The sequence below is a fragment of the Chionomys nivalis genome, chromosome 20 (assembly GCF_950005125.1).
Source record: "Chionomys nivalis chromosome 20, mChiNiv1.1, whole genome shotgun sequence".
NCBI classification, from domain to species: Eukaryota; Metazoa; Chordata; class Mammalia; order Rodentia; family Cricetidae; genus Chionomys; species Chionomys nivalis.
The window spans coordinates 21,427,703-21,449,184 of record NC_080105.1 but is presented as its reverse complement, the minus strand read 5'-3'; the positions used below and the strand labels follow the sequence as shown (position 1 = coordinate 21,449,184).

At 35.6% G+C, this 21,482-nt stretch overlaps 1 protein-coding gene across 3 annotated transcripts in view; it reads right to left on the bottom strand.

The window, feature by feature from the left end:
• Positions 1 to 21,482, bottom strand: part of Galntl6 (polypeptide N-acetylgalactosaminyltransferase like 6) — a 1,046,769-nt gene that overhangs the window by 653,209 nt on the left and 372,078 nt on the right. For all 3 annotated transcript variants that reach the window (XM_057752992.1, XM_057752993.1, XM_057752994.1), the window contains one exon: positions 19,647 to 19,755. In XM_057752992.1, coding sequence (XP_057608975.1) covers positions 19,647 to 19,755 — 109 coding nt within the window. The remainder of the gene's footprint in view (positions 1 to 19,646; positions 19,756 to 21,482) is intronic.

Below are 21,482 nucleotides of genomic sequence, written 5' to 3'. Positions count from 1 at the left end.
CATCTTGCCACAAGGACACTTGCTCAATTTTTGTTCATAGTGACTTTCTTCATAATAGTCAGAAACAAGAAGCAACCTAGATGTCTGTCAGCTCAGCTCAAGAATGGGTAAAGAAAATGTGATACATTTACACAATAAAGTATTACTTATTTTTAACTTAGCTGTTAAAAAATGACATCATGAAATCTTCAGACAAGTGGATAGAAATATCTTAAAGAACATTTTGAGCATGACAACTCAGACCCAGAAAGACAAATAAGGAAGGTACTCACTGATAAATGGACATTAGCTGTAAATAACTACGAAGCATGCTGTCATCCATAGGCCCAGAGAGGTTAAGTAACAAGGAGGGCTCAGTGGAGGGAGCATGAATCTCCCTAGGAAGGGGGAATAGAATAGATTGGGGGATTGGATTGGGGGTATGTAGGGATAGGAACAGGAGGGATCCATTTGGGAAGGGATGGAGGGACAGAGTACTGGGAGACTCAGCTGGAATTGGTGGACATGTGAGGGACTGATATGGAAACTCAGTGCAGTAGAAACTTCCCAAAACCTATGAGGGTGACTCTGGGGAGAACTCCTCGAAATGTAGAACCTGAACTGGCCATTTTCTGTCACCAGGCAAGGTTTCCTTCCAGTTGGGGGACTAGGACACCAAGCCAAAGACAAAACCTTCAACCTACAACCTATCCTATTGTCTGGGACAATAGCATCTTAGAGCTTGTGACTAACTTAAGACCCATGCTTTGAGAGGGAGCCCATGCCCAACATTACCTGGGTGAAGAAAAACAGGAAGCTGAATAACCCAGAGACCATAGGAAGAATCAAATGTGACTGCCCCCCACCTAAATGTACTCAGTTGTCCTTAGAGAGGCTTCCTGTGGTAGTTGATGGTAGCAAGGGCAGAGAACCAAAGCCAAGCATTAGACAGAGCTTGGGGAATCCTGCCAAAGAGTGGGAATAAGGATTATGGGAACCAGAGGGGCTGAAGACACCAAGAGAACATAGCCTTGAGAGTGGGAGTATCTCTAACACTTTTGCCCTGCTCTTGAGACACCTTTCCTCCTACTGGGTTGCTTTGTTCATACTTAATATGGGAATTCTTGCCTAGTTTTATTTCATCTTCCTGTGTCACGTTTGGTTGATATCTTTGGAAACCTATTCTTTTATTAAGGGAAACAGAAGACCAATGGATCTGGATGAGAGGAATGATTCTGTGGGGTAATAAGAGGGTTGGAGGGAAGGGAGGTTGCAATTAGGATGTATTATGCAACAAAAGAATAGATAAATTCAAAAATAGAAAGAAAAAACAAATAACACTAAAATAAAATAAAATGAGATAAAACAAAAAGAAATAAATCATAAGAAGATAAAACAACCAAAAAACAGAATAAAAGGAGCCTGAGGAAAGCAAAAACACAAGAAAAACATATGGATACAAAACTCAGGTTCATTCACATTAATCCTATTAAAACATATATTATCAAAATATGTAAGATAGACAAAAAGGACCTGTAAGGAAAAAAGAAAAGAAAGGAGAAAGAAAACAAACTGTGCTAACAATAGTTTATGAGGCACAGATCTCCAAAGATGCCATTGAGTTCATATTGTCTTGGCCATCTATTGCTAGACCTAGGGCCTTCCCTTAAGAGTGGTTTGTATCCCCAGTGAGACTCCACTGTAGTCTGAATGAAAATGGACCCAAGGGCTCACAAGGAGTGTCACTATTAGGAGGTGTGGCCTTACTGAGGTGTGGCTTTGTAGGAGGAATGTGTCACTAGGGGTGTGCTTTGAGATCCCAGATGTTCAAGCCTGGCCAGTGAATCACAGTACCTTCCTACTGTCTGTGGATTCAGATGTAGACCTCTCAGCTACCTCTCCAGTACCAAGTCTGCCTGCAAGCAGCCATGCTTCTTGAAATGACTATAATGGACTAAACCTCAACTGTAAGCTAGCCCCAGTTCGATGTTTTCTTTTATAAGAGTTGCTGTGGTCATGGTGTCGCTTCAACGCAATAAAACCCCAATTAAGACAGATGCTTTAGAAAAAACAATATTTTCCTTCATTACTGGTTATAAATTGGAGCTAGTTTTTAGGTTGGGATAGGGTTTTTTAACTAGGTGTAAAAAAGAAATACCTTATAAAGAGATATATTATAAAAATTATATTATAAAAATTATAAATATTTGTGAAAATGGAGCTTTTGGAATAAGATGTAAATTTTGATAAAAAATTGAATCAAAATCAACAAATTTCAACAATGTGAGAGCCTTTATGCTGCCAAGGTATATACTTGAATGTTATTGTATTTGTTTGACTAAAAATGGCAGCCATAGTCTCATATATTTGATTGCCTGATCTCTAATGAATAGAAAGTTTGGGAAGGATTAGGAAGTATGGCCTTGTTGGAGGAGGTGTGTCCCTAGGGGAGAGCTAGAGGATTCACTCATACTAGGACCAGCCCGATTTTCTCATTGCCCAATGCCTGTGGATCAGGCTGTAAAACCACAGTTAATGATCTACTTCTGACTAATGGTCACCTTTATGATCATGGGTTAACCCTATGAAGCTGTTGGAAAGACACCAATTTAATGCTTTCTTTTATAGGAGTTGCCTTGGTCATGTTGTAGCTTTACAGCAACAGTAACTAAGACAGTTGTGACTTTATGGATGGTCTGGAGGCTGATGGGGACATGGACAGGGAGGAGGAGGGGAGACTGGTTTGAAGGAAGGAATTGATGGAGAGACAGAATTGAAGGGCACTTGAGGCATGGTATGGAAACATAGTTCAGAGGAAACTTCCTAAAACATTTGAAGGAAATTGCTCAATAATGAGAGTTGAGCTTCAACAGGCTCTCTGTTCTCATCAGAGCTTCTGCTAGGAGGACTGGGTTGTAACTATTTGAGTTGTTGGCCTGAAGGGTCCCATGGAAATCCCAAAACCTTATAGGCTGTTAGCTGTAGGAATTCCTACAGCCAGTAGCATATGCTATGAATAAAAAATAGATACAAATATTATAACTGTAATTCTTGCTTGATAACTGTTTTGTTATGTGTAATTTTACTATGTTAACGTTAAAACCTTCCTTTTTTATTTAAACAGAGAGAGGGAAGTAATGTGGGATTCCCTTCTGTATGCTGTCTTGAGCCAATGATAGGGTAGAGTAGAGCTAGGTGGGGAAAACTAAACTGAATGCTGGGAGAAAGGAGGCAGAGTCAAGGAGAAGCCATGGAGCTTCTGCAAGATTACTTAATGGGGCTAAATTTCTGCTTTACTGTTTTTTTTTTTTTCAATTTCTATACTGAGCTTGGAACAGTCAATATCTTACAAATGAATAGTATTAAGTTTAACATTTATGTTGATGTATCAAATGTATATTACTAAACATTTCTGCTTTCTGCAAATCAACCTAATAAGCAGGGAACAACAGAGGTGTGAAAGACCATGTCAAACCTGTGGAACCTTGTACTGAAGCCACTAAATAGAGGGGTAACATTCTCAATAAAAATCCAGTTGCCATCACCTATTTGTATATAGAAACAGTCCATTTTCAGCCAAACCTTGCACTTCAAGCTTCCTTGTTTAAGATGTGCAAAGTCATTCACTATATAAAGATATGCTTCATGTAAACAAAAGAGCAAGTAATAGTGCACACCACAGGTTCTCAACCCATGGGTCACAACCCTTTTGGCAAACCTCTGTCTCCAAAAATATTCACATTACGACTCATAACATTAGAAAATTTCAGTTATCAAATAGCAAAATAAATTTATTTTGGGAGTCTTCCCAACATGAGGAACTGTATTATAGGACTGTAACATTAGGAAGGTTGAGACCCAGTGGTGCAGACCTTGCAATAAACCATTTTTAAGTTTGGAGGGGGTACATTGACTGATTTACACCTGATTATCAGTTCTCTTAGATAATGATTGGTGCAAACCAAGACAGTCCTTGTTGCCAATCAACAAATTGCTTTATAAACAAAGGAGAATTTTGCTTTAAGATTATAGTTTTTAATTACAAAATTCCTGTATTGTTAGACTTTCTGTTTAATTTGAGAAGGCTCGTTTTAATCTTTTATAATATTAATCTAGGTAAAGATGTGAACCAACAGACATGGCTGCTGTTGTGCTGGCATCATTCACTATTTACCAGCTACAAGAAAACTAATCAGTGTCAAATGGCAAAGCTCTTTAATTTTACAGTGTTGCAGTATAGTGTGGGAAAAACTGTTTTCCACACTTCATCATAAGAAGTGATTCCCTGCTCAGGACCATAGCAATGAATGCAATGAATAGGCAACAGCTATCAGAGAGTAAATTTCAGAAAGGGGTGTGTGTGTGTTAAATCATTTTATCAATTCATTCTTACTTGAAAATATCAGAGGCATTAAGTGCTCTGTAGAGAAATATGCAATAGTGAAGGAATGTTTATAATTCATATGACAAGACAGAAATGCATTGGAAAAAAGAACTAGGGAATATTCTGAATTGGTCCAAGGGTTAGTGAGATGTCATGGGCTGTGGAGAGTGTAGTCATCCGTGGCCAGAGAGTAAATCAGGACAGAAAAGTGAGAGGCTCGGATGTCATAGGGACTCAAGTCAAAGGAAAATAATTGGGTCTTACGCAAAAATTTATGACCATGACCTGTTAATTTAAATGACTTATGTGTATGTTGGGGTCAAACCATGGTTTAGCTATGGTTTTAAAATGTCTGTCTAGGGCTGGCAAGAAGGTTTAGTGGATAAAGTGTGCTTCTTGATAACCCTGCTACCTGAGCCCTTTCCTTCAGATCCATATGGATCTGACCTCCCCATCCACTGTCTACACACACACACACACACACACACACACACACACACACACACACACAGAGCAATCTAGCAAAAAATAACAATCTTATGATGACAAAAAAAAAATGAAAGAGATGAGTGAAAGGGATACTGTAAGTGTCCAGATGTAAAAGAGTGGCTGGAAGGTAGCACCAGATAGTAATGGAGGGACAAAAGTATAACATGGTTACTGGAATAAATGGTAGTCTTGGTTGATGAAGAGGCTTTGCAGAAGAAATAAATTAGTAGGGAGTAAAATGAACCCTTATTCAGTTCAGAGAAATGATGGAAAATGGGTGACATTTTAGGCAGCTGCAAAATCTTTAATAAAATGGCCTTGACATATTGTCAAATGATAACACCTGGATAATTTACATATCCATTATTAATTCAGTGTTTGTAAAATAGTTTTCATACATATATACATTCACAGAACCAGAGGAGTATGTGATAAATTTCTCTGGATTGACACAATTCCTGCAAGTAACATGTGGTAGAATATTAGTTAAATACACATACTGCTTATTATCTCTTAATTATTCCTCAATAAATTAAGATTCTGCTTTATTTAACTTTCAATTCAAAATACAGATGAAATATATTTATTATTTAAAAATGATTAATGTAAAAAACTTTGTGAAAAACAATTATTAGATATATAGTCACTGTCAAGAGTTGACAAACATTTTCCAAGCAGTTTTTATGTGCGCATAGATTTGTATCAATATAGATTTGTATGTGTATACATAATGAGACTAGAAAGAAGATAATTAAATAGAGAAAAATAGAAAAGTGAAGAAGGAGAAAAGAAGAGGCACTAGCTATTAGAAATACTCCAGTACGGGGGCTGGGGAGATTTCTCAGTAAGAAAAGTACTTGCCATGAAATCATCATGACCCAAGTTTACAACCTTAGTGTAAATATGGGTGTCACTATGCGTGCCTGTAATCCCAGTACCAACAAGGGGTATCAGGAAAAAGAAGATGCCTGAGACATGCCGACCAGATTGTCTAGCTCAGTTGTCAACTCCAGGGTTAGAAGGGGTTGGGTATCTAAAACTATGGCGAGTGATTGAAGAAGATATGTAGTGTCAATCTTAAGCATCTGTATGCATGTGAACACACATGTGCCTACAAATACACACACACACACAATTGATATTCTTAAATAAATAATGTTAGTGGAGCAAAAGCCCATGATTGATGACTTTTGTCCCATGTAGAATTGTAGGGATATAGCCCCACCCATTGGGGGCGTGTTTGCCTTGGGCTAATGTTTACGGATAAATCTGTCGGGCATGATCCCAGCAGCCCCTTTTTTTTTGTTTTTCTGTTCTCCGCGGGAACCTGTGGTCCTGTAAGTCTATTTTCTTATTAAAGCTGTATATATCTATATAATCTATGGGATGATTGGTATTTGTGAATTACTGTTTATAGAAAATTGTATTGGTACTGTTTCTTGTATATTGATATATTGAATATTGAATGTGAGTGTTCCTACCTCTATTTTTGTATGAGTATGCTTATAACTTTGTCTATATTGTATTGATACATCTACCATATTACAATGTACATTTCTACCTCTGATACTATGACATTGTTTACAGTTGAAAATCATTGTCTTCATATGTTGCACAGTTGTTTATTCTTTTAGTCTTCAAGTTAGATAGGTATTGAAAATTATATGTTTGTCATATTTATTTTTAATTTAATCAGGTCTTTTAGTTACATAGAGATTATATTTAGTATAGATAGTATGATCTTCAGCCTCTTCAAAGAGCTGTAGAAAATGGCCTTTAATCTAACCTAAAATTTCTGTGCCAATGAGACACAATTACTCCTGGCAACGCCACTCTACTCCCGAGAGAACGTTGAGCACCAAAGATACTCCACTGGGAGCTTGTCTTCTTGGCAGAACTGGCCTTTGGGTTAAAAAAAGCCCATACCTCAACTTCTGACAAAGATACAAAATATCCCTAAGTGGATAAAACAGGATTGTCTTATCCTGCCAAGACAGGGTAGGATAGTTCTAAAAATGGTATGTCAGTTATGTTAGGCCTTAGCCAAAGTTGGTTGACTCAACATTGCAAACGAGACTTTGGGTGATTGCCCAGGTAGTCAGTTGTCTCTGTCAATTGTTACACATTTTGGATATCTCTCGTTTGTTAAGTAATATTTTTTCCCTTCTCAGATCTTTGACGGAGTTAAAGATTATATAATTGTAGTTACTCTTTATGTTATTTAGACTCCTTGAGATAAAATGTTTAGCAAAACTTTGTTCTCAATATTGTTTGTTATATTTATTATTTGTTATTATTGTATATAGTTGTATTTGGTTTAGTTCTATCTTATTTAGACAAAAGGGGGAGATGTAGGGATATAGCCCCACCCATTGGGGGTGTGTTCGCCTCGGGCTAATGTTTATGGATAAATCTGCCGGGCGTGATCCCAGCAGCCCCTTTTCTCTGCTTTTCCTGTTCTCCGCGGGAACCTGTGGTCCTGTAAGTCTATTTCCTTATTAAAGCTGTATATATCTATATAATCTGTCTGCATTCATTTGCGCCACCACAGTAGAATCATGTGTATTTTAAAATACTTTGTTTATACTCTTAATATATTGAGAAATCACTATTATTTTGAACTCTTTTGATTAAGTGATCAGGCTTAACTAATTATTCTTCTGTTTACTTTGGACTCAAATAATTTAAAAAAATGAATGGAAGGAAACTATTTTCATGCACCCTTAACCCATGTTCTCTTTACTCCAATCGCAGGAAGCAGCTTGGGCTGTCAAGCCAGTGAAGACTAAATTAAGCAGTGTTCTTAGCTCTTTTGTCAGAGCTAGAGTAATTGCATATTTGCAGAATTTATTGTTTGAAATACCAACTCTCTAGGGCAAAAGGAATCTTACAGTCTCTTTTGACATTAAACAATGGCTTAAAACATGAAATTATTAAGGCCACAAGAGCCTTTAGCACAGCTGTTTGGAGACACATTGCAATACCAAATTAATTTATCCTGTGTTTGAATTTTTGTCACCCATTTTTCTAATAATTTATTTTAAGAAAATGACTGGCTAACTTCCATAGCTAGTCAAGAATGTAGACACATTCATGGAAGTCCCAGTACTTCAAATGTTATTGCATACTTTAAGAAATGGTTCCTGACATTTCTCTCTGCTCAATTAAATCTACTTCCCTGGTTGCATCCGCAACATTGCAGCAGGATACCCATGGCAGCCTTCCTGGCTCCTGGTCAACCAGCAGATATTACCCGGCTTGCCTCCCTACACTGACTCATTCTTTGGCTCAGCCCCCAAGTCCAGCATCATCAACTACTAACCAGAGGGCTGATTTCCGCACTGACCCCTTCACAAAACCTTGCCCCTGACCTTTCCCTAGACTCACCCCAAAATCCCAGCCTCCAACACCAGCAGGTATTCCCTGTGAACACATCAGCTGGACATATCAGGGAAACGGGTAAGTTAACTGCAAACCTTCACCACTCCCTACTCTCCTTCAAAACCAATCTTTAATCTCGTGCAAACTCTCCATCTGAATATCCACTGCAGACTTCCTTCCTCCTTGCCCACATTGCCTTTCAGTCTCACGGAATCCCTCTGCAACATCCCTCTCCCCACTGATTACTTTATCCCAGCCCCCACTCCAGCAGGCATCCCCAGATAAACCACAGACAGAACCTGCCAAGAACGCAGGTAGGGGGTCTGGAGATCTTCCTCTCTCCTTTTGTCCCTCTATAGTCACCCCTAGATTCATTTCCAGCAGAGCTTCTGGAATGAACTCTCTTCACTGCCCTCTCCACAGTCCAAAAAGATGAAATAAGCAGATTCTGGTTTTACTCCCTTCCCTCCCATGAATCCCTTCAGATTCCTAGCCTATCTCCATCCCTAAGTATTAGCTCCCAATACCTAGAAACAATTTTTACCTTTTACTCCCAATGATCATAGTCACTGAGAAATGTTCAAAGGAAAATTCTTATTAGGGAAGTCATAGGCATGAAAATCCAGAAAAGAAAAAGTAACCAAGGAACAAAACACTTTACCAACAAAGCCAAATCCAGAAATCAGCTCTTAAATTTCTAATGATCCCAATACCAGATGGTTAGATGCCAGGAAGAGCACAATAAATAATATTCAGGGCCATTTGTCTCCACTAGGGTCTAGCTGTACTACCACAGCAGGCCAGGAATATTCCAACACAGTCAAAGCACATGAAAAAGACCTTCAAACCACCTGGACTTGATAGAGGTCCTTAAAGAAGAAATTAATAAACCCTCCAAAGAAATACAGGAAAACAAAAACAAGGAATTGAAAGAATTGAATAAAACTGTTAAAGACCTCTACATGGAAACAGAATCAATAAAGGAAATCCAGACTGAGGGAACTTGAGAGATAAAAATGTAGGAATTTAGACAGGAACTACAGAGGCAAGCTTCACCAACAGAATACAAGGGATGAAGTCAGAAACTCGGATATTGAAGCATAATAGAAGAAAAAGTTAAATCTAAAAATACCCTGATACAAAACACAAGATATATATATATATATATATATATATATATATATATATATATATATATAATAACTTTCATATTAGTATTTCTCATGGGAATTCTGGGTGTGTGAACCAGTGCCTGCTCTTGGGGCTTTTTCCTTTTGGTGGTTTACCTTGTCTAGCTTCAGTGCGTGGCTTTTTTTTTCTTATCTTAGTGTGGTAATTTGGAAGAAAATGGTCCCCCGGGTTGGGGCACCAATAGGGGGTGTGGATTTGTTGGAGTATGTGTGATCTTGTTGGAGGAATTCGTCACTGTGGAGGTGGGCTTTGAGGTCTCATGCTTAAGCCATGCCCAGTGAGTTAGACCACTTCCTGTTGCCTGAGAGTAAAGATGTAAGACTCTCAGCTACTTTTCCAGCACCATGTCTGCTTGCATGCTACTGTGACGATAACTGACTAAACCCCTGAAAATGTAAGCCCCTGCAATGAAATGACTTTGCTTCCTAAGAGTTCCCGTGGTCATGTTGTCTCTTCACAGCAACAGAAGCCCTAACTAAGACACTTACTATATTCTATCTTGTGACGGTTGGTTGTTACTTTTTGGAAGCCTGTTCTTTTCTAATGAAAGACAGAAAGTGAGATTGAAAGGGATGAAGTAGGAAGAAACTAGGAGAATTTGAGAGAGGGAAAATTTAGTTTGGATATATTGTATGAGAAAAGAATCTATTTTCAATAAAAGGAAAATTATAAAAATAATTAAAATAATAAAAAATTGTTATTGAATGTATGATTAAAAGCAAAGATTACTTCTTTTTTGAAACTGAACATATGCTTTAGTACTTGGTACAGTTTCTTTTAGATACATTTTTCCATAAGCAACATCAATAATTAAGATCCAAAATTTTTTCTTCTTCTACCACACCAAATATTTAAGGATACTAATTAAAACAAGAAATATATAATGTATGTGCATCTATGGGGGTTATCACTATGTTCAGCTTCATTTTTTCTTCTCTGTTAATGATTTAATTATTATGTAAAAGAAGTACAAACAACAAAATGAGTATCAAACACATCATCAAAAAAAGGAACTTGATTAAAGTAAGTTTTAAATCTGAATTGTTAAAAATGCAAACATTCTGTGGAAGCTTAAGAAAGAGTCGTTGCAAAACAGTTAAATCCTGTTTGGGGGCGATAGATCTCTGGGTTTACATCACAGCAGCATATTGAATATTCGGAAAGTCAAAATTTTCAAATCAGGGGTAGTGAGTTATTGCTACTATAAGAAATATATCCCTGGAAAAACCACTCTAATGTCATTTACTACTGCACTTAACAGTGACATTGTCCCACCTTGCCTGTCTTTAAGGATCAGAAAATTAGAAAACAAACTACCTCAAGACCCAGCACTACCACTTTCGGCATACAGTCAATGGATACTCAATCATACCACAAGGACATGTGCTCAGCTATGTACATAGCAGCATTATTTGTAATAGTCAGAACCTGAAAACTACCTAAATGCCCCTTGAATGAAGAATGGATAGGGAAAATGTGGTACATTTACTCAATGGAGTGCTACACTGTGAAAAAAAATAATGACATCTTGAAATCTGCAGGCAAATGGATGGATCTAGAAAACATTACATTTAGTGAGGTAACCCAGACCCAGAGAGACAAATTTAATATGTACTCACTCATAAGTAGCTTTTAGACATAAAGCAAAGAAAAAACAGCCTACAATTCATAACTCCAGAGAACGCAGACATCAAAGAGGATTCTAGTAGAGACATACATGGATCTACTCTACACGGGTGTGGAAAAAGACAAGATCTCATGAGTAAATTAGGAGCTTGGGGATCATAGAAGAGGGTAGAAGGGGAGGGGGAGAAATGGACTGGAGCAGAGGAAAATCTATAGCTCAATAAAATCAATGAAAAAGTATGTGATCTAAAAGCTGAGGGAAAAAAGAAAAAAAAAGAGTCTGCATTCTCTTCATTAGTGTAAATTCTAATTTTATCACTTATTCTTGACATTTTTCAACATGAATGTCTCATTACAAGTGTGTTATTTGTGTAGCTAGGATCTTGTGCAATCAGTGAAAGCTGTTTTCGCAAAAAATGTTGATTTCTCATTATAGAAACTTCTACCACGTTGTAATGCAAAGATCCTTTGGTTAACTTGTATTTATCAGATGCCAATGTTGTCTTTCTCTTGTTGCTAGTTTATTTGAAAGCTCCATTAAGGACTACATCATGTAGCTATATTTAGTAATGGCTACCAATGTCCTGTTTCCACATTTAATATTAGAAATTCAACCTTACTGCCTACTTTCATCTTAAACCTTATAGGATTAACTTCTCTATTGATTGACTTGGTGTTACTGTGATCAAAGATCCTAAATATAACAATGTAAGGGGGCTTGTTTCATTTGATTGCTTTGGAAAATTTTCAGTCTATTCTGATGGAAAGTTATAGTGTCTCAAACAGGAGATTGTGGTAGAAGGTGATTACATGGTAGTAGAGAAGCTGAAGAGCATGAAGTTGGTATTTATTTGATACTGACTTCCAGGTTGAGAATACATAGTTCAGTAATCTTGTGAAAACTGACTAAATGAGCTATGTTTAAGGGTTTCTGTAAGAGACAACTGCAAGCTTAATGAAAGGATGACAACACAAAGTGGGAGAGGGAGGAATTACCCCTCTCTCCAGGGTCTTAGGAGTCCCGCATGGGGTGCTTTCTGATACAATCTATTAGGAGAAAAGCGGTAGAAAATCAGAACCTGTAAAAGTTATCAGTGTGGCTAGATGGTTATTAAACTTTCATTGTCAGTGCTGTAGTCAAAGTAAAGAAGGCTGACACTGTAAAGAAAACTGATACGTTATTTGGTGAGGTTCCATAACAACCCCGGTGCCTAGAAACATGGGAAGGTTTCAGAGAATGGAGAATAGAAATTATTAAATGTAGCAGAGAGCATAAACCTGAGTTTTGTTGACCCTGTTGATGGTTCTTCATGTTCCACTGGAATCCCTAACTGGGTTATCTTCATCAAATTCTTTTCTCAAGGTTCAGAGATCCATGTAATAGAAGGGGTTTAAAAAGCCAAGATGGTGGATGACTTTAAGAAACCTGTATTCCAGACACAAAAGGGCAGATGCACAGATGAAACATACAGAGACTGTGGCCTTGTACACAAGTTCTAGCCAAGTGAGGTTCCAGCACTGAGAAAAAAAATGAACATGGACTCTCACTCCTAACCAAGCAGCTTCCTACAGTTAACACCTGCAGGCAAAGGGAAAATTAGTTTTATCCAATGGAATCTCACTGGGTCCATTAAGCACATTTTAGGGTAGACACTTTGCTCTAGAGTAGATGGCCAACAACTCAAATGTATTATTCATAGACTTCCATCTCATTTCCATTTGTTTGGGCAATTGTTTTTTCTTAGTGGTCGTTTGCTTCATGGTTTACATTTTTGTGGGATTTTTTTGAAATCTATGGGTGTGTTTCTTGTTGTATATGTTTGTGTAATTTTTAATATAAAGAGAGGACATAAAGTTGGGTGGGCATGGAGCTATGGATCTATAGGATCAAAATATATTGTATGTAATTTTTAATTTTATAAAAAAAGAAAAGAAAAAGCTCTCAAGTTACCTGCAATTAGTTGAGACAGTAAAATTCAGCTGACATGCAATATAAGTGACAAGAATGGAGGTGAGGGAAGGCAATTAAGAGATGATAAGGGTGAACAATATAGAATTTTGCTGCTGTCATTGGAATATATGTACAGTATAGGCTCTGTATTGACTTCACACACAGGGATATATATATATATATATAATATATATGTATATATATATATATATTTCATAGATAATCTCCCTAAACTTCACTGAACTTATTTTTATGTAAAATTACTAATAATATTTGTCCTGTGTTTTTTATTTGTATGACATGGATTTAATATAAGAAATCACTCTGTATAGTTAAAACATCATACATATAGAAATAAATAAGAAGCCGGGCGGTGGTGGCACACGCCTTTAATCCCAGTACTTGGGAAGCAGAGGCAGGCGGATCTCTGTGAGTTTGAGACCAGCCTGGTCTACAAGAGCTAGTTCCAGGACAGGCTCCAAAACCACAGAAAAACCCTGTCTCGAAAAAAAAAACAACAACAACAAAAAAAAGAAATAAATAAGAAAAAAGTATAGACAATAAGGAATACATAGTAAAAAAAATAAGCTAGGTCTTCATCCTAAAGTGTAATGATAATATCCCAAATTTGGATAGTAAATTTAATGCTTTTGATTTGGATCAAAAATAATTGTACTGAATATGGGAAATGATAAATAGTTTGATATGCTGACAAAATTATTTATCATTATAAAATATGAGGCATACAAAATAAATATGAATCTACAATTTTATAGTCACAAAACCTTTGCCTAAATTGCGAGTGATTCTTTAATGGGTTTGATTCCTTAATAACAAAAATATTTTCTTCACCAATGGATCAGGATCATAATATCTACAGTCAAATTAACATGTACTGCTATATTCTGTTAGATTGTTATGTAGGCCACTACCTGCTAAATTAATCTAGTCATTTTCATCCAATAATAAAGTTGGGTCCCTAAGTCTCAGTTGGTCATCATAGAGATTCATATCATTATTAAATACTTGAGAATGCTAATTCCATTGTGCTCCCCTGCTCATTTAATACCAGGACATCAAACATTTCACTAAATTAAATTAGCTATTCAGCCTTGTTTTTCCCATTATTATATAAAGTATTCTTTATAAATAATGCAAATTTATTATACAAATTAGGGGAATAGAAATCTCTCATTCAAGTACTGATATCCATGTTCTAGCATTCCTAAGGAGCATTCATGTCACATGTCACATGCCTGTGGTTACAAGATGTCAGAGTAAAAGTTTCTTTTATCTGGTATAAATGCTGCTTAAGATTTGGTGCTATTCAGGAAAAGAATATCAAGTCAAACTGTAATGTATGGTTCTGATGTTAATCTCAAGAGCTGGTGTTGTGTCTCTCCTCGTGGATAAATATATTTTCTCTTCTGCATTTGTTAATAAGTGGGTCCAAGAAGGTTCCATAACTCATTACTGACAAAACTGTGCCAGTCTTTGGATATGAATTTTGATAGAAGGTCCACGTAATCACTTGAATTTCTATGAAATTGTGACTAAAATATTATACAATTCATTAATGGCAATCTGGGTTCCAATGAATGGGTCCCTTCAATCATGAGAGTCTCTGGGTTGTTACAGAATCATGAGGCAATTGCCGTGTTTTCTTAATGTCCTGACGTTTATATAATGGCCCAGATCATCAAAGATTCAAGCTCAAATTTCAATTACCTTACTCTTCTTTCTAAGGCTTATACATGCTACACAAGTATGTAACTGTGTGTAAAGATGGCATCTGTCTTGTTGTTAAAAGATAAAGCAAAACAATGGCACCAAACTTTATGAAGTATCAAATTGTTCCTGTCACTGGTGCTGACACAAACATTTTAGATACAATGGATATATAAGTTTTCATTTTGGTTGTTGGTAGGGAATAGAGTTGTAAATTTCATTATCACTTAGCAATTCAGGCAATGTTTCAATTTAGGAAAAATAATTAGAGCAGAAAAATTTTGCAAAATGAATTTCAGGCAAAATATCCAATTAAACTTTGGCTTCTTGATCTGTGTTGTTTCCAATCCTTTGCTTTACTAGCTGTTCATCAGTTTGTCTTTGAGTGTTTCTTATTAGAATCTATCCCTCCATCGACAGCAAAAAGAAAAGTTTTCTTCTTTCATAATCAAGGATTATGATCTAACTATATGACATTTGCAAAATATGTGCTCTTACAGACAGAAACAATTTGCAATAATCACAACTGTACCTTATTGAAAGAGATGTTTGATAAATCATAAATACAATACTAGAGGAATTCTGAAATGAGGCAGAATTTCACAAAATATTCTATAATATAAATTCTAGAGTAAGTAAGAGGTCTATAAGAAGCACAAATTAATATACCATTTACACTGAAAATGTTTGCCAGAGTTTGTCTATATTGATTAGATATGAATGCATAAGAAAAATTATGACAGTCAATTTAAGTTATAGTTTGATAGGACCAGAAATAAAGGTTATTATGAATATATAAATACCACTTAGAGATCAGCACATGCATTTTAATTGGACAGTTTAATTAATATTTAAAATAACTATGATTGCTGTGATCATCAAAACATATTTTACTAATGGGTAAAACAAGACTATCTCATGCCATCTTACCTGTAGAAAGTAGATATTTCTAAACAAAGATATTGAAAGTTTTACAAGTACCTAAATTGAGTTGATTTTCAGTTATGAGAACCAAACCTAGGACTTTGTGATTGCTAGACAAGTATTCTAATATTGAGCTAAATCTGCACCCCCCATTGAACTATTTATAAAAGATAGTAATATCTATATTTTAATACAAATGGATTTCAGATTAATAAATCTCTTGAAATGTTTCTACATTTCTAGTTTCAGATTGTAAGACTGAAGTAAATTTTACTTAGATGAATTTTACTCAATTTAGTTTCAACTAAGTGTAATTCTATTTTCAAACATATAGATGAAACACCTCAATAGAATCTTTTCAGTTCATTTTACCCTCTCCTAATTATACAATGCTTATTAAAGGCAATATTTCATTAATATTTAATTTTAACTCAATGAATAGTAATAAATATAATTTTGGTAGTTACTTAAAATTGACTATCTGTCAACAAATATCATTATGACCCTTCTTGAGAATACACCACCCAGGTGTAAATCTCTGTAAACTATTAACAGTAAACATTAAAAATCAATGCCAGATGATGTTTTAAGCTGCATGAGGCATCAATAAAAATGATCAGGAGTCATGCTAATTTTACCAGAATTATTTTTTCTTTAATATACTTTCCTCTGTTTCTTTTCTATTGTATTTACCCTCAGAAAGCAATGTAGTTCCACTTTTTCCCAAATGAATGCATTTGATGTTCCCATTCTTTTTGGCTAGCAATCTTGTTCAATTATGTAGCATAATGACTGTCAGGACAGAAATGGGTTCCTCATCAGCACTGAAGTGACATCTTGTTTAATGAACTTAGGAGAGTATAACACTAATGATTTAAATCATGTTGTATTTCTACCTCTCAAATTTTCTTTGAATGAATATCCTTAATTTGCTATTGAAGATATTGTACAAAGTCAAAGGAGGCCATTGCTACCAGCTGATCAAAATTATGTTGGTGCTTCAAGCATGTTTTGTGACATGACAGAAATAACTAAAGTAATAAGGCCAAGAAATAAAGAGAACATTATGTATATATATGTATATATATATATAATTGTTATGTATAAATTCATTACAATTTATACTACTAGAGGAGGAAGTGCTTATTGGGACTTGCACAGTGGGAATTCAGCCCATATTGACTGAAAGGAAACTGCCATAAGAATTTTGGAGAATGATTTACTATGTCCAATGATATGAATTACTTAAACATAAAAATATACTATTTGATATATTCTTCAGAAACTATTGTCTCTGGCACAAGAGTATACAAAAGTGTTTATAGAAGGATTATACATGATAACTAAAACATTCAAAATATCCATGTGACCTCAAATAGAATGTTATAGAAATCAGCAGTACTGAATGGTTTTGTACATTGAGACAGATTAATATAGAAAATAGTTGTAAATGGGATTAAAATCTTTGGACATGATTAGACTGCAAGTTAAATACAAGCAAAAACAGTTTAAGGGTAAATACACAGTGGCAATAACTGTGGATAAAAGTAACGAAGTAAACACTAAATTTCAGTCTTAGAGGAGACACAATTGCTCACTTGGCATGGATATGGTACTTAGAGATGTTAATTGAATTTTGAGAAGCTAGTCATGTCTGTCTGAATGATTTAAAATGTTTTCATTTAGGATATATTGATGTATCTTACTGAAAGCCATTAAACAGCCTTACATTAGTTACTTTTTTAAAAAAGTTACTCACTGGGTGGTGGTGGCACAGGCCTTTATTCCCAGCACCTGGGAGGCAGAGACGGGTGTACCTCTGTGAGTTCAAGCCCAGCCTGGTCTACAAGAGCTAGTTCCAGAGCTCCAAAGCTATAGAGAAAGCATGTCTCAAAAAAAAAAAAACAAAACAAACAATCAAACAAAAAATTACTCACAACTAATTTGTACTAAAAAAGTACTGCATTTTCAGGTTGTTTGAACATTCATTGATCCATATAGAGATGAATCACGAAATTTGTGGTATGAAACAGAAATAAAGGGAAAGTGATTTTTTTTTAATCCAAAATTTGTTCACACAAACAGAAGGTATAACCATTCATGTGAAAGTAATTAATGTGATTTAATATTATACTTTTGGAGTCTGGAATGTTGACCCAACACTTAAGAGTGCATGCTGCTCTTCCAGAAAACCTGAATTAGTGATCACTGACAATGTGAGCATCTCACAGATGCTTTTGCTTTAGGCGTTCTGATGTTCTCATCTGACATCCATGGGCTCTGCACTCATGTACACAAGCACACACAAAATAAAAATAACATAAAATTTAAAACAGCTTTTATTAGCTGATACCCAGATAACTATATATTTTATATATCATTTTTATCAATTATTTAATCATTATGAAATTTCTACAAGGTATAATCAGAAATATAAATTGATTTGCTATGTAGCACATAAGCAGAAAAGTTAGAACGTTAAACTAGCTGTGACTTTTCCCCATAGATCTGTCATTTCTCCATATTCAAATATTGCATTGCTTTTGATGTCAGGAATTGGGATAGTTAGATTGTGAAGAACTGGATGTTATCAAGCTCTATATGGTGTTAGCTAATTAATGTTCATCATGTTAATACAATATTAAAGACTCAATGTTATATAAACTTTGGCGAATATCTACCAAAATTATTCTGAGATTCAATGATTTACTTAGTATTAAACCTTTGTTCAGTATTTTTTGATAATTTTATTATTATTATTTTGTTACAGATTCAGTTGACAAGGTTAAGCAAGCATTTCCAAAAACCCTGTGCATCTGAAGCATAAAGAACAGATGGCCATATTAGTACAGGTGGACAAAGGCTGATGGAAATAGGAGATGAGAGGATTAACAGGTGAGGCAGGTGGTGAGGAAAGCAGCTTTATGATTTTTTTCATTGGCTTACTGTCAAGGTGGGGAGAGGAGATCTAAGAAAAATCAGTTCTTTTAAAAGAAGAGCTATGTTTGGGACGAGTTGCCTTAATGAAATAGAGAGGTGGTTTATGCTTGATAATAAAGAAAAGACTATGAGAAAAGAGGGAAAAGACCTATAATTATATCAGCCCTGCCTGATGCAGAACAGCCCTGCACAATGTCCGGATGATGTAACTCCCTAGCTGCAATTATCCTGAGGTGTTGAGTTTGTAGAAGATTTACCAGGATGACCTCTTATTGGGTAGTCATAGCTATGCTTCCTGCTTGACCCAAGGGGCAGTACTTCACTGCGGTTTGCATCCCTTTCCAAACAGTAGTCACCCTATTTCTGTGACACCTTCCCTGTGAAAGAGCAAAGTTACTTTGGCTGAGTGATAGAATGGGGACAGCCTGGTGTGCGCTGTCCCCTTCCGTGGATTGCTACTGATGTATTCTTCTGAAGTTTTCATTGCAAAACTCCATTTATTTAAAGGACTTTCTTGTCATTTCTTTTTGTTAGCTATATCACCTGGCTAGAATGCTACACAAATTCTAACCTCGCTTGGTCTATTGAACCATTAGTCCAAGTATCATCACTTCAAATTTCCAGGTGTTGTAGTTTGTGGACTTGCTACAGTCAATGACAATGCTGTAAACTTGTGGCATGACCCAGTTGCCTTGCATTGCCATTTAGATATAATTCATCCCAATGTATGAATCTGGCTCATGTTTCCAGGTCATGTGTCATCGATAAATCCCAACATCACCCATAGAGTTATTTTTAAAAGGCTTGGAAACACAAGATAATATAGATGTGCCATTTTCAACGACCTCTTTTGCAGCCAAGGTGAGGCCATTCATTATTTGCCTTGTCTGTGAAATTCCAAGTCATTTTGTTTCTGTCCATTGTTGACCCCCAATGTTCCCACAAGACAGACAACTCTACTGCATGCAGAAGGAAAACTAACATGAGAGCTTTGCAGTGAAAAACCAAATGCTGAATTGAAAGGAGCACTTGGTCTTACTCTGAAGTTCGTACCTGAGCGCAAAGCCTCTTTCTGAATGCTTTCATAGTCATGCCAATCTTTTCTTCTCAGACCATCTGTCCATGAATAGAATTGCCCATCTCCCAGGCCCAGTGGAAACGTCTGTGGAAAGAGAAAGAATTCAAGCATAAAAAAGGGGGTATTTTCTTATGCATGGTTGATAAACACAGCAGGGCACATAAGAGGCAAGGCAAGAATATTTTTTAATTAAATGGCTTCTCTGAATATTTGAGATGAAAACTATTGTTACTGACTGCAAAAATCCACATTCCGCACCCTGTTTTAACATTTAGAGTGAGAAAAGTCCCAAGTACAACCACATATTATTAAACATTTTATTTAATCTAGAGACTGTGTTGAGTACAGCTTATCCTTCCTAGGTGTTTTCTTTTGTTCAATTGATCTGCTTAATTAATTTTGTTTGTGATTTATAAAGTTTTATTTGTTTTAGTCAAAAGTATTTGAATGGCTTTTTAATAATATTAGCAACTGTTCATTGAATGCTCACTATGGGATCGGTACTATATTAAATGCTTTGCATGTACACTAACAAATATCTTGAGTGACAAATCCCCATTTTCCTGAAAATCAGACTGAAGTCAAGAGAACTATAACAACGTTGTATGCCCACATCAAGGTTTGAATCCACTCTTTGAAGACTGGCATTGTGGCCTTCATTGACAGCAAAGTACTGGATTTTATCTGATTTCTGATAGAGTTTGTGTTTACAAAAAAGGTTCAAATGGGAACCCCAAATCTAATGTATTGTGATGTCAACTTGGAAATTTCCCCTGCTTATATTGCTGGAATAACTTTATTTCCTAAATTATATCCACAGTTTAGAATAAGAAACTAAAATTATTATAAAAGAAATTTATTTTCACAATCATAGTTTCAGTTGTATTTTCCTTGTATTTTAATAAATAAAGCTTTAATTCCAGCCCTAGAAAGGACTATAAAACAGGAGGAAACAGCTCTTAGTCCAATCTTAGATTCCTGGAGGCAGGATTACCATTTCAGATTGATATTGAGGTAAGAGCCAGTGACTGACTGGTTTGCTTTTCAGATTGAACCCCACTTTCTCTCTCTGAGTTTTTATTAATCATGCTTCTCATAGTAGTCACATAATAACTTATACATTACATAAAGAAGCAAATTATGCAATGTATAAAATATCAATTTGTTGAAAGATGTGTAAATTCATTTACATATTTTCCATAAGAGTATTTCCAAGGCAAGCAAAATATCTTATCTCTTAATTTTAGATGTCATTTCCATTGCACTCATTTATTTACCATTGCTTTACCTTTATAGCTTACAGAATAATGCAATGTTTTGAAAGGCTAGAAATAAGATATAATGTTTAAAAAGGAACAGTGGGTTTAAGTCAGACAAAAGGTCTTCTTATTTTGATGACAAACTTACATAGTTCAGATTTTTGTAAAAGTATAGGTCACTGCGGTAATAAACAGGAAAGATAACACAAAAGATAATGGTGACTACACACAAAATATTAAGAGGAATGAAGATGAAAACAATGAGTTTAGGAAAAAAAGGAATTATGAAGTAGAGGCGGGAATATATGAGGGTTGATAACCATTTAAAATTACAGTAGCACACTAGCAAAATCTAATGAGAAATTATAAGGAACTGGACATAAAGTATACATCCTGTGGTTTATATCAGTCAATTTAAAAGTCTCTATTCATATAGGTAATGCTACTTTTAAACACAGCTTGCAAATGAACACATTTGAGATGACACTGGGAATAATCTTGTGGAACAAACTCTGTCTGTTGACTTAGAATGCTGCTTTTTCAGTTTTCACA